Consider the following 15,341-nt stretch of genomic DNA (forward strand, 5'->3'; position numbering starts at 1 on the left):
TTATTTAGATGAAGATTAAGTTTATTGATCTGCAAACAAGTGTATAGTTGAAGCCTCCAGTGTAACATTTTCATTAGACACATTATTCGAATGTATGACAAGTTATTAGTATAAAAGTACAGTAAAACCTGTCTAAGCTGGACCTTGAATAATCTAAACGCTATATAAATCCTGTCGAAACAAGACATTTTTTAAATTATTACTGAAATACTAAAAAAGTTCTGGGACAATTTAGAATACAACAAATCATCAATGAGTAAAAAAAAATTATGTTTACAAATTCTTGAAAATTCTAATATTGAAATAACGTATTGACATAAGTACCATTTTTGTATTTAGCAATTAAGGTCAAACAACTTATGCCAAACAATACTATAGTTATTACAAAACATATGAACATACAATATTGTAAAATATACAAAATTGTAACTACCACCCAACCTCCCCCCCCCCCCCAATCTTAAAAGAAATTTGGAGTGAAATGAACACTTTTGTCATACAACAAAAACATAATGGAACGATCATTGCATGACCTTAAAAAATGCAGCAAGTTAAATATTTTCTTTCGTTTAGTATGTTTAATTACAATGTCTCATTCTTCTAAACATAAACTCCATCTTGTCAGTTTCTGATTTTTATTTTGCACTTTAAGGAATGTGAATGTGAAAACCGAAATTGAATGCCTAGTAAAACTTGAATAAACATCAAAATACTGTTATGCTGACAATGTTGCAAAACATTCATTTTTTTAATAGAATAACCATATTTCTGATGTTAAAACAACACTTAGAGAATATGAAATTGGTTTGTCAGAGCAGAGTCTTCTCGTACTTGTACAGTAGAGATCTTGCTCCAACATAACTTGCATCGACAACTAGTTTGAATGATTTTTCACAACCTGGAGTGTTCAAAATTGGGCTAATAATAAAAAGTGATTCACTTATTTTTCAAGCTGTTTGACATTTGTCACTCAAGAAAAATTATGGAAGTTGCGTTAAAGGTTCAACAACAGTAGCAAAATATGAGCAAACTTTTTTGTAGAAATGGAACTTACCCAAATATCCCATAAGTTGTCAACAAAGGTATAGATGCAATTAATTTGGCTAACATCCTCCATCACAATTACGCTATAAACAAAATTCCCCCCATATTTCAAAGACAAATCCATACCCATTATTTCATATTCCTTTACTTCACCCATTACATCCAAAATTTTCAATTATAAAAGGCTATTGCAGAACCTCGAGATTGAGAACTTTAAGGCTAAACCATCGGACTGTTCTTGCAAAAACTCTCCATTGAAATATGGTCGTTCCGGTCACATCGTTACAGGTGATTTATCCTTCATCTAAAACGAATCTCTGCGTAATACACTTTCTAAAGGTCCCAAGTACCGTGAACCGCGCTCCATAAATTGGAATTATAACTTTTAAATTCTTATTGATGCCGTGGAGGACTATGCAAGAAAATGGATAAAACGAGAACAAGAATACATTGATTTTCAGTAAGAGTAGTTAAAGGCCGCGAGGTCCTAAATTTTGAAACGAATGAAAGTTTTAAGAAGGTCAATGAATGTCAATGCTGCATCAGTTTTCAAGGACCCTGATGCAGCAAAAACATTGTCTACTATACATGACAAATACCAGCAGACAAAGCCCAAAACAACATTGTTTTTGCAAAATGTTTTACATCCAGTGTTTATTATTAGAGGTAGACATAGAAAATAATAGCAATGATGACATCTATACTGCTACCACACTCTCCAAAGAAGAAATTACGGAAAACCATAAATCTGTGCTATCCTCTTTTGGTCTCTTTACCAAGGACGATAACTGTGTTTTACCGTCTGTGTACTGGATTCTTAAACTCCACAAGAATCCATACAAACAACGTTACATAGCTGTATCTGCAAAATGTACCATAAAACCTCTTTCAAAACTTTTAACTTCTATACTCACAGCTGTCAAAGAAGGTTTGCAATCCTACCACAACACTTGTTACTCCCGTAGTGGTATTAATTCAATGTGGATTCTGAAAAAATCGAAAGATCGTTTGACGACAATCAATTAAAGACTATTATCAGAATATAATAGCATCATTAAAATCAATGATTTTTCAACACTGTATGCCCTATTCCACATACTCAGTAAAATTCCCGACTTAAAAACATTATACATCGTTGTTTTTCAAAAAAAAGATGGACACCTAGATACAAATATATAGTTCTTGGTAGATATTCCTCATACTTTGTGGGAAATAATCCTAATTTATCTTCCAAATATGCAGAAGAAAATGCTGGAATTTTTAATCGACAACATATTTATCCAGTGGACGCGTTTTTCAACAAACGGTCGGCATTCCAATGGGAACAAATTGTGCTCCTCTACTAGCTGACCTATTCCTTCACTCTTATAAGGCTGAATTTATAGCTGATCTGATCCAAAAGAAAGAATACCGTTTAGCTAGAGACTTTAATCTCAGTTTCCGCTGTATAGATGACGTATTTTTTAAACAATCCTATTTTGGGGATTTGATACATCGCATCTACTCCAACGATTTTGTTTGAGATAAAGGATACTACAAACAATGTGAAGTCGGCCTGATATCTTGACCTACAGTTAGAAATCGATGGTAAAGGAAAACTATTGACCAAACTTTACGACAGACGTGATGACTTTTCATTTAAATTGTCAACTTTCCTTTCATCTGTGGCAACATCCCTTTCGCACCTGCGAATAGAGTGTTCATATCACAAATTATACGTTATGCCATAGCTTGCCAAGACTATATAGACTTTTTGTATCGTGCTAGAAGTCTAACAAATAGGCTTCCGGAGCAGGGTTATGTTGCTACAAAATTGAAGTCATCACTACAAAAGTTTTATGGCCGTCATCATGAACTCGTGGGTCGTTACGATGTATCCATCTCCGCCACGAAAACTTTGTTCAACTCACCTTTTCCTTTCCTCTTTCATCCACCCGGACTTGACCTTTTATGCTTCGAAGAGAGTGCCTATCATATTTGGTTTTAATGACTTATGATTACCATAACCTTCTATTTACATGCTTATTTTTGTAAAATAAATCTTAAATTCAATAATTTAAAAATATTACTTTAAATATTAAAACTTGTTAGAACAGATAATGCCAGGATTTATAATTAGCATAATATGAATAATATACAATATTAAAGAGAGATTTTGCCAGCTGATCCGCGCATATTGTTTTCATTTTAATTCTTCTAATTATGATCGATGAGTTGACGAAGAAGAATTAAGGGTTTGATAAACAAATATAAATTGCATGTTGTTTAGCATGCCCTTCATTGATAGTTCTAAAACGATGTTTTAACATTCTTTCTAATAAGCATGTTCTTCATTGAAAGTTCTAAAATTCTTTCTTCAATCGTAGACTTCCCATCGATGGTTTCTTATTTTTTTTAATGTACAAAAGAACCCTGTTGAAATTCCTTTCTATACACCTGTGCATTAATCGGATATGGTTGGGGTAACACAGTACTTAATACAGGTGTTACATTGGATGACCAAAGACATTAAGAGAATATTACTTGCCTAATAAGCCAGTTGTTTCTGTCTCATAAACATTCGTAAAACCACTGTGGGGCATGTTGATGTGAACTGTAATGATAGTAAAAAACCAATCATTGGCATGCACGATCGTCTAACCTACTCTAAAAGATGAACATTTAATCTATTTTCACAAAAAGCATTCTCATTCAACAGATAAAAATTAAATATTGTTTCGAATTTTTTTTTTAATTGAAAATTGAATACATAAGTTTTAATACTTACATTAATTTTGTTTCGGAACATTGGTAGCGTACTATGCATATCTTCTCTTAAGACAAATATAATATTCATATTACAACACATATCCCTACGAAGCTTAAACTTGATATCCAGTAGCAATATATCATGCAAAAACAACTTATTTAAAGATTTAGAACAGAATCTGTCTAATTCAACGGCCAGATTTGATATAAGTGGGATTTAAAACTTGCAAGCGGGAAAATACCATTGTGAGTCATTAGGTCTAGCTCTTTTGTCTCCTTCGAAATGTCTTCTGATAGCTCTTCTGACACGGTGTGTCAAAGAAAGAGTAATCAAAAGAAGCTACAGCACTGCAGCTTGAATGTGACAAGATCGGTGGGTTGTCATTCCGGTAACACGTGTAATCCTACTGATGATAACTTGTCGCCTCTGTGAAATTAAAACTGCATATTGGCCAATCAAATATTGATGATGACCATAAAACTTTTGTAGTGACGATTTTGACAGTGGCAGAACATGCCCCCGAATTAGAACCGGAATTAGCAAGATCCTCGCAATACAAAAAAGTCCGTCTATAGGTCTCAGACTCGACAGTAACTGATCAATAGTGAAATGTATACTATATAAGCTGGAGATGTTCGCATATTGTCACTAAGAATGAAGTTTACAATAAGTCAAAATCATCACGCCTGTCATAAAGTTTTGATTATTTTTCTATATTTTCTATTTACATGTTTAGTATATATGAAACTGAGGAAGATATACCACTTTTCTCTTTAACTTCAAGTTTAGTGGTTGGATAGGATTGAAGTAATCTTTGAAACTAGAAATTTTCAGAGACAATAAATCGTCTATATAACGGAAACTGAAAATAAAGGATTAGAGTTCTCGAATCTCCTTTTTTTTCTGCAACAATGAACATTATTTAAGGAACGCTTATTAAAAATTCTTTTGGAGACTGTGGCTCAATGAAAAAGGAATAAGTTGTACAAAAGAGAAATGTTCATTGTTGACGACATTTGCTACAATGTAAGTGATATTTTTTTATTTTCTTCAGTACTCTGATTTCGGCATATTTTATCGTAATATTTAAGGCAATTGAGGATTGTGAGCTGGCATTTGTAGAATCATGCTGATATATAGTCCTCTGCAGGTTAAAGTTAAGGTAAAGTCCAGAGAAGCCATTGAATATTGTGAAATTAGCATAGAAGCCTATGGGAAGTGGAATTAGTGGTTTTTAGCCTTATATATTCGCATTGTGCGCCTCTTACTTTAGTTTTTATCTCAATCGATATGGAGGTCAAAACGTGGTTCATAACAAATGGAGGGGAATGGGGTTGGTTTGGGGAATCAAAGTAGTGAGCATTGCTCATAGTTTTTTTTTCTAGTTTCCAAAAGAGTAGGGACAAAAACTTAAAAAAAACTATAGGATCATCTGCCATGTCTCTGGGAGTGATAAGTTAAATTATCAAAAAGATCGGGTAAGATTTACTCATGCTATTGAAAATAAAATAAAGTTAACGAACGAAGAGAGACAGGATAAAAATGAACTAAACATATGTATAAAAACCATATTATCTTCACTTTTTATTCAAATTTATAGAATTTTATACAAACATAATAAAACTAATAAAAAAATTATTTTCTCTTGACTATGTACTACTACACATGTACTAAACATAACAACAGCATATGAAAGACAAGAGTTTACAACCAATGGCACAATAGTAAAAATCAACAGTAACTGATCAATAGTGAAATGTATACTGAAACTGAAAATAAAGGATTAGAGTTCTCGAATCTCCTTTTTTTCTGCAACAATGAACATTATCTTGACTATGTACTAGTACACATGCACTAAACATAACAACAGCATATGAAAGACAAGAGTTTACAACCAATGGCACAAGAGTAAAAATCGCATTTAATTCTTAAAACATAAAACTAAAAACAAATTTTAAAGGAACAGCAAACCCTAACAAATAAACTATAAATTTTGTGGAATGAAAGACTGGCACAAGTAGTGAAAATATAAAAATATCCTTTAAAAAGACAAGATCATTATTGTAACCCTCAAACTGAGAATAATATCTTAAAGATTCAAGCCCAAATTGTCATTTTTACAATGATTATATGCTAAAATCAGTTAAAAAATCTATAGCACCAGCTCATTTGGAAGATAAGACTACATACATAAAGGTATTGCAACATATAAAAGCATGCTTGAACTAAGATCTTTAAAAGATAATTAATATGAGAAATAGAAGAAATTCTGAAATTCTAAAACATTTTAAGCAATCTTTGATAAATTCTTACTATGAAAATTGTCATAACTCATCAAAAGAACCCCAGAAATATCAATTGTTATAGTACTAAAAAAATTACAGTCAAACCTCAGTAGCTCGAACTCCAAGGGACCATTGAAATGTGTTCGAGTCATCGGTAGTTCGAGAAATTGAAGTTCGTATATTTCCAGATCTTTTTAAAGTGAAATGTATACTGAAACTGAAAATAAAGGATTAGAGTTCTCGAATCTCCTTTTTTCTGCAACAATGAACATTATCTTGACTATGTACTAGTACACATGCACTAAACATAACAACAGCATATGAAAGACAAGAGTTTACAACCAATGGCACAAGAGTAAAAATCGCATTTAATTCTTAAAACATAAAACTAAAAACAAATTTTAAAGGAACAGCAAACCCTAACAAATAAACTATAAATTTTGTGGAATGAAAGACTGGCACAAGTAGTGAAATTATAAAAATATCCTGAATAAGACAAGATCATTATTGTAACCCTCAAACTGAGAATAATATCTTAAAGATTCAAGCCCAAATTGTCATTTTTACAATGATTATATGCTAAAATCAGTTAAAAAATCTATAGCACCAGCTCATTTGGAAGATAAGACTACATACATAAAGGTATTGCAACATATAAAAGCATGCTTGAACTAAGATCTTTAAAAGATAATTAATATGAGAAATAGAAGAAATTCTGAAATTCTAAAACATTTTAAGCAATCTTTGATAAATTCTTACTATGAAAATTGTCATAACTCATCAAAAGAACCCCAGAAATATCAATTGTTATAGTACTAAAAAAATTACAGTCAAACCTCAGTAGCTCGAACTCCAAGGGACCATTGAAATGTGTTCGAGTCATCGGTAGTTCGAGAAATTGAAGTTCGTATATTTCCAGATCTTTTTAAAGTGAAATGTATACTGAAACTGAAAATAAAGGATTAGAGTTCTCGAATCTCCTTTTTTTCTGCAACAATGAACATTATCTTGACTATGTACTAGTACACATGCACTAAACATAACAACAGCATATGAAAGACAAGAGTTTACAACCAATGGCACAAGAGTAAAAATCGCATTTAATTCTTAAAACATAAAACTAAAAACAAATTTTAAAGGAACAGCAAACCCTAACAAATAAACTATAAATTTTGTGGAATGAAAGACTGGCACAAGTAGTGAAATTATAAAAATATCCTGAATAAGACAAGATCATTATTGTAACCCTCAAACTGAGAATAATATCTTAAAGATTCAAGCCCAAATTGTCATTTTTACAATGATTATATGCTAAAATCAGTTAAAAAATCTATAGCACCAGCTCATTTGGAAGATAAGACTACATACATAAAGGTATTGCAACATATAAAAGCATGCTTGAACTAAGATCTTTAAAAGATAATTAATATGAGAAATAGAAGAAATTCTGAAATTCTAAAACATTTTAAGCAATCTTTGATAAATTCTTACTATGAAAATTGTCATAACTCATCAAAAGAACCCCAGAAATATCAATTGTTATAGTACTAAAAAAATTACAGTCAAACCTCAGTAGCTCGAACTCCAAGGGACCATTGAAATGTGTTCGAGTCATCGGTAGTTCGAGAAATTGAAGTTCGTATATTTCCAGATCTTTTTTTGTTGCCGGTCCGAGTTTGACTTTATCGTTAGAAATTGCTTACTTTCTACGAAGTTGTGTTAGTTTGTGGATCTTTTTCATTCGCTTTCGGAAGATTATTTTGATTTGTGGACATTAAAAATGCTATGTTTGCTTTTAAAAACGTTCAGAGTTCCTTGGTCAATTATTTGTTTTCATCCGATTTTCATTCATGCTTTCATCATACCGACTTCAGAATATTCTCGAACTTCAATTAGTGTTATATTAATATCAAAACTTCCTAATTAGTGATTACTTAAATATTACCTGTAATCAACTAAAATGACACTGATTAATGATAGGGTTACAGTTTTTCGCACCTTTTAATATGATGAAGGTGAAACCTTTTAATGCTCCCGAAGAAACATTAATTAAAAACAACTTTAGTAATTTTGTCAGCTCTGAATTGATATATTATACTTATAACCTTCAAATATGGTCAGTATTGTAATGATATATGTCCTAAAGCATTATACAAAGTGTCATGGTCTGATATGTCAATCATCAGACATTCATAAGGAATTATTTGTTGTAAATGGGCCGAAATGTCTTTGATTCGAATTGTCCAGCACTGGTAAACATTATAGTTCTTATAATTTGCGAAACGTCTTAAAAGATTTCTTTTATTCAATTTAGTTTCGCTTCATTCCATTTTGACTTTTATGGGTCAATGATGTTTTTATTACGATTTGATTCATTTTATCAAATTATTCCATTTGGATTCATTCTTTTGTTGATTGTTTTCGTTTCGTTTTGTGGGTTGGTTTAAAAACAGGACGAGAAAAAACAGCACGGGTATTTTCCGATACATTTTTGGCTATAACTTTACTTTTCCTAAATGGAATTCAAAAATTTAAAATGATTTCTAAAGAACTATAAAGGTGCTTTTAATTGATATAAATCTGTCAAAAAATAAAGCGAAAATCTTGACAGGACGAACTTTTTTTGACAATAAAATGGCAAATAAAAGAGGGACATGTCGGTGAATAAAGTTCATTATTTATAAAATGTGTCACGTCTGTCAGATAAAGTGTCAGATAAAGTTTATCTATTCTTAAATCTTACGGTCATAAGCACACTTTAATATAAAAATTATTTCATTTTGAGTCAGTTAAAGTGGAAAAATCTTGACAGAACAGACTTATTCTGTTCCATGAAATGTGTCGTTTTTTACGGGGGTACGGTAACAAAACACTTAATACTAGAAAATTACTTCACATCTGTCAAAAATACTTAACATATTCTGAAAACTTAAACTTTTCGCTATATCTTGATATATATACATTGTTGAAATATCTTTAAAAATAAAGTCAAAATCTAGACAGGACAAACTTTTTGCAACCGGAAGTTTTCATTTTCTTATTGGATGTGAAAATAAATAAATAAAGAAATCCAACATTATTTATAATGTTTGTATAGATTACATAGGAGAAAATTTTGGTAATTGGAATTGTGTTTGAGAAACCCTGGGTGTTCAAGCCATCCCAGTTTGAGCGAAAGAAGTTCGACTGTATACATGTACCTAAATATATGATAAGACAAAAAACAGTTTCAGCAAAATTCTTGGAATGGTTATCAAGAAAAGAAGATTATCTTTTTATAAGTTATATGGTACATGTAAATAGTCATTATCATTTTGACAACCGAACAAACCTACAAAACAGTTCTCATATACTCCCATGAACTTTGTTAAGGGAATTTTATCAAATGAGTTTACTTTAAATTTCCATCTGTTATTATTATTATTATATTTATATCACAATGTCATTATCTAATAACACAATTACTACAGGCATACATAAACAACACATCAACAATTTATCAGTACAATAAAAAAAAATATTAAACATTATTGCATAATTTTTTTTATATCTGAAAAAAAATTCATCTGAAGTTTTTTCATACCTGAAAGAATATACCTAAATACTATCATATAAGTTAACATTAAAGTTCCATTATAAATGTACAACTGACCCATCAGTTTCTTTAATTTTTAAATGGCAGCAATTTTTTTCGTGATAACTTATATCAAAAGGATCTTCTCCCTCTTTAAATTCATGCAATTTTAAACAGGAAAAACATCTGGTGCTGCTGCCAAAACCTAAAACACAAATATTAGATTTGAAGGTACATAACCCAGCTTTAAAAATTTTCCAAATACAAAAAATACCAGTTATATATATATATGGTAAATTTCAATATGCTGTACACGTGTTTCAAGGAGTAACCTCTCACAAATATATCAAGTCACTATATACTGGACATCAAATGCAAAAGTAATTGAGGAAATTTCTTCATAAATTACTGATTTTCAATCTTTTTGAACTCCTTTTTAAACGTTTAATCTGGCCAAATTAAAAATTGCAGAATGCTAGTAGATTTCTAAAATCCCTGATAACTTGAATGGAGCAAAAATTGCAGAATGCTGGTACATTTCTATAATCCCTGGAAACTAATGGAACCAAATTTGAACTTAATCTAAAACTGATTTCAACAAAGTTATACATTAAATATCAAATTAATTTCTCAAACGGAGGTAGAAAGAAATGTCTTATTTATAATTTATTAGGTAGTAGATGTTTTGGACAAAATTATCACACTGTGTAAGTCAACATACTGAAAAAAACATTTTGTAGAGTAGAATAATATTTTTTATAAACATGGCACCAGATAAACAAATGGCCGTGGGGACTGCAAGATAGCCCTCATTCAAGACTCTTTGAACATAACAAATCTTATTGCATGAATTCTTAAGCCAAAATTCTTACTGTAGCTTGTAACTAAAGAACAATGATACATACCTTCATAAAAGAACCCTCCTTCTGCCATTTTTAATTTTGAAGGACAGTTAAATGGTAATGATTTGGTAAAACTACTTTCCCTGATATCGACTTTAATGTATTCCTTACGCCTATGTTTTGGTATATCTTGTTTTTTATCTGTTCGAGTAAACTGAAATCCTCTGTTGACAGGTTTTCTAAATTGTTCATTTTCTCCTCTGAAAACAATACCATGCTTCTCTTCTCTGTTTGCAACTGTATCAATTTCTGCTACATTATCTACTGTAAATTAAAAATAATATTATTTTCAGAATAGTATTTATACAAATGTAACAGCTTTAAGTCTACTTTAACAATTAATTGAAGAAAAATATAGCATATATACAACACAGATTTGTTGAACTTTTTCTTTTTCTTTTGTTTTCTGATAAACTTACATATTTTGGTTATCCTCTTTCCTTTATACCTCCTTCACATACATGAATTTGTTAAAGAGTAATGAAGGTTATATTAACCACTTACAAATGTCTAAAATTTACAAGATTTATAAAAAAAAAAAACACCAGTGATTTGCAAAAACTTTACTTTAAGTCGTTAGAATGACAATCACTTAACTATTTTACCTAAATACAATTCATTTGCGACAGCAGTACACAATGCATTATTGATGAATAAGCAAATTTTTATTCGAGAACTTACTTCACAGTTAAAATGTCGAAAGTAACTATTACTAGTCATGGTACACAGCATTATCATCCTCAGATGCATTATATTTAAATTCATAAACCTTAAGAAAATAGTTACAGCATGGAAACAAACCAATTATGCAGGTATCATGAATAATAGCCTGATGTTAAAGTAAAAGGTCACTATAATTTTTGAAGTGGGGTATAAAAAAATAATAACAACCTTACTTTTTGTACTTTGGTACCTTGTTCTTATGAAATGTCACAATACAAAAAAAATCATGAATTTGATCTTATTTGGTCAAAATTCAATGTCAAGGTCACCAACCGTAGTATGACAAATTTTGAACTGATCTATCTTTATATCCAGTATCAAAAGCCAACATCATTAAGTTACAGTATAGACATTTCTTTACAGATGAAAAGATGGAAGGACAGACTGATAACTATAAGACATCTTCCACTATTGTGGCAGGGACCTTAAATTACAGCAGTGTCTAAACTTTAAAAAAAAAGTTTTAAAGGATATTTACAAAAGAGAGTTTAGAGTGTTTAGTAATGATTTCAAAATGGGGTTGCATTTACATTTATTTATATAAATTAAAGGCCAAACAGACTCTTTAATTCTTTAATAAGTCAGTCAAGGAAACAAGACCTGTTTTCATCCTTTGATAGCTAAAATTAGTTTAAATCATTCAACCATTCAAGTTCAAAGATTTCTAGAATTTTTTGCTTCTGGCCTGAGTTCAATTTGCCTTCTTCCTACAGTTTTATCAACTGTTGGATGTGGATATTTTTCATTCTCATTTAGAGGGTTGATAGATATTAAAATTACCAAGCTTGATTTTAAACTATCAGAGTGCGAGTTATTGGGTCAAAAATTTCTTCATGTTGAATTTTCTTCAATACTTTATTACCTAAAATGACAATTTTATTCATAATATGGCTTCAGTTTTTCACACATATTATTACCCAAGCTGACAAAATGGCTGACGAGTTCCAGTTGGTGAATTCTTATTCCACAAAATTTAATACTCTGTGGACCAACAATTCAAGTATATATATTTTAGGAGAAAGCTCTGGTACTTTAAAAATGGGTTTGAGTCACTGGAGTTCAAGAAAGCAAAGGTAATAACCTAGACATGCTAAAGGAATGAAGCATGGTAATAAATATGTACAAACCTGTATTCTTATTAGATTTGTCAGGATGACGATGAATAGAATTAAGGCGCACAACATTTTGAGTTTCAGGAGATTGGCATTTTTCTGAAAAATAAAAAACAAAAATACATTTTTTATAATTACCAACAATAGTGTTAAATCAGAGTGCTGTTAGCACAGGGGGTGGGGGTTTGATTCTTGTGAAAATTGTAGCATGAAGAAAATTTTTAAGATTACATGATGTAAAAAAAAATATAATCATACATTTGCATTTCTCATATTGTATAGACTGTTTTTCCTGATATGTATTAACAGAATGTCAATCAATACTACTGATTTCTGAAGTAAAAACTGTAATCAATATCTAAACAGTATACAATTTCACACACATTCACAAATTTTGTTCTGTTTCACTATAGACCTATAATTTAAGAGATTTGCAACTAACTATAATCTCACATTAACACTTGGCAGGATATGAGATCCCGTACTTACTTAATCAACAATGACAATTTGATTTTAAATGATCATAAATAAAAAAAAGTATGACAAATATCTAAATAAAACTTTCAGTTTCCCATTCTACTATATCTTAACTTTATGTTCATACCACATTTTTTTTTAACAAAACATTAAAAAACTAGAGGCTCAAGAGAGACTGAATGGCTCACCTGTTGAGGAATGAGACAGGCTAAGTTAAAATTAATTGAACTGACAAATGCAGGAAATGCTTTCAATAGCATTCTTATGACCTGAACCAGAATTTGGTAAAGGCAACAGTTTTTGAATTATTTTTTAAAAAACTGATTTTAGTATAGGCAGCCATACCTACGGATTAAAAATCACAAGTAATTTTGAGCACAACACACTAAAGAAACAATATGCTTATTTTCGGCATATGTCTGTCTCTAGATGTTGAACAATATTGTCCTTTGCTTAAAAGGCAACAATTTTTGAATTATTTGCGAAAAAATGCCCTCAGACCCCTAATTTTCTATTTTTAGTAACATTGGCCATGGTTTTTCCAAGGATCATAAATCTCAAGAGTTATTTTGTGCACTATATTCTAAGGAAGAATCCTGTCGGTCTAGAATTTTAAGAAGAGAAGTTTTTCAAAAATTGTCAAGTACAATGATGACGACATCAATGAACACCAAGTGATGGCATAAGCTCACTTGGATTTTGGCCAAGTGAGTTTAAAAAGTACTGAAAGTTACCTACCCCCCCCCCCTTCCCCTCAATTTTAACTTAAAATGAAAAGGATTCAAAATTAAATTCACTATTTTCACATTTACCTATCACAACGTTTTTGTTTCTATAGATAATTTAATAAAATTTTCATTTTCCCATTTTTACATTTTCTTGGCATCTGCTTTTATTTCTGATGTGTTCTCCGCCACATGAAAATTTCATTGATAAACTAAGTTTCTTATCTTAACATCAAGGTCTCTGCTTCCACATTTTCCAAAATTTTTAAACCTGTCCAAAAGTAAATTTCCAATCATATTCAACAGCATTTCATCGAGTAAAATCACTGTAATTATACTGAAATTTCAGCATAAGAAAATAATTTCCTTAATCAATATAAGAATTTCAAAACAAGATACTTTCTATCAATTTGAATTTTTCTGCCAAGTTTACTTGGTTAAAATCACTGCTCTTCACTTCCTGTTTATAAATCATAAAATATTTAAGACAGGATGGAGTATTTGACTGATAATTGTATTAAAATGCAACATGCTTAGCACATTTAATACTTCTTGACACATTACTTCAAGAACTTCATTCCCTAAACACTAATTTATTACGAAACATCTTTGAGTCCCTAAAATCTTAAGTTCATTTGAAGACTAGATCTTAATTTTATTTGCAGAAATAATAGGATATTATTGGGCTGAATAATTGCCAGAATCATATTTACTGGTTATGAAAGATGCTATAGGTGATATTAAAGGAATTACATTTAGACTATATTTTTGCGCAGTGTTCAGAAACGGTAGGATAAAAAAAAACTCAGAAAAAGATCAACCATTGCAATAAAAGCCTGTCAAATTGACAGCAAACAGGATTTTCCTAGCATTGAAGGTTCAAAGTCCCCATTTTTGTATTAAAATTGCTGCCACTCATAAACGACAAAAGAAGTATTTGTAAAAAATCAAACTTGACCTTCATTTTCTCACATGAAACAACTTATCCAAATTTGAAAAAAACATCTGCCAAATACTTTTCAGTTATTGCACATAGTAGGTTTGGAAGCCATCCCTCCACTGTACCTAACCTACAATAAGATATTTTTTAAAGAAATCAAATACTTTGCATGGCACAGCTTGATATAACTGCACAAGTCCAACCCAAAATAATAGGTTCTTACACAAGTCACAGAATTTATCGTATTTGTGGAAGAAATCCCAGATCTTCAATAGATGACAAGTGTAAGAATGTATAACACAAACATAGAATACATGTACATAGTATTTAAGAGGTACATTTTTATTTTGTATGAAGCTAGAATTGTAGGCTATACAGCACTGATCAGCAGCACAAGGTGGTGTAATAATATATAAATTATGCAAATCATATACAAATATACAGTTACAGTACTGAAATTACAAGTGCAAAAAGTCACTAATAATATTAGCAACTTAATAAAAATGTTTTTTTCTTGCCCCTAATTCCAAAAAAGTTCATGTCACAAACCCCTAAAATTATTCAAATTAATAAAAAAAAAACAAATAATCAACATGGGCTTTAATAAAACCTATTTTTAAACTTTTTCGCCCTTTTTTTTAAAACGGTAGGGGCCACAAAGTTACAATTAAGCTGAAAAGAGTAATAAAGGGAACCAAGGTTCTAACAGTAATCAAAAAAACGATATCCAGGGACAAAGACCAGACGTGGAAAACAGACATACACAACAAAAAAGATAAAGTAACTAAAATAATACATACAAATTAACCA

General features: G+C 30.6%; 1 protein-coding gene across 1 annotated transcript in view; it reads right to left on the reverse strand.

Moving 5' to 3' along the window:
• LOC148617000 (uncharacterized) overlaps nt 1–15,341 on the reverse strand; it is a 52,837-nt gene continuing 37,496 nt past the window's right edge. Inside the window, exons 21-24 of the mRNA XM_088584226.1 lie at nt 12,405–12,488; nt 10,558–10,818; nt 3,572–9,857; nt 1–1,906 (exon numbers count right to left, since the gene is read on the reverse strand). Coding sequence (XP_088440352.1) covers nt 9,712–9,857; nt 10,558–10,818; nt 12,405–12,488 — 491 coding nt within the window. The 3' untranslated portion in view covers nt 1–1,906; nt 3,572–9,711. The remainder of the gene's footprint in view (nt 1,907–3,571; nt 9,858–10,557; nt 10,819–12,404; nt 12,489–15,341) is intronic.

The sequence above is a fragment of the Perna viridis genome, chromosome 5, assembly GCF_037379345.1.
Source record: "Perna viridis isolate PV_CMFRI_1.1 ecotype Kerala chromosome 5, ASM3737934v1, whole genome shotgun sequence".
NCBI classification, from domain to species: Eukaryota; Metazoa; Mollusca; class Bivalvia; order Mytilida; family Mytilidae; genus Perna; species Perna viridis.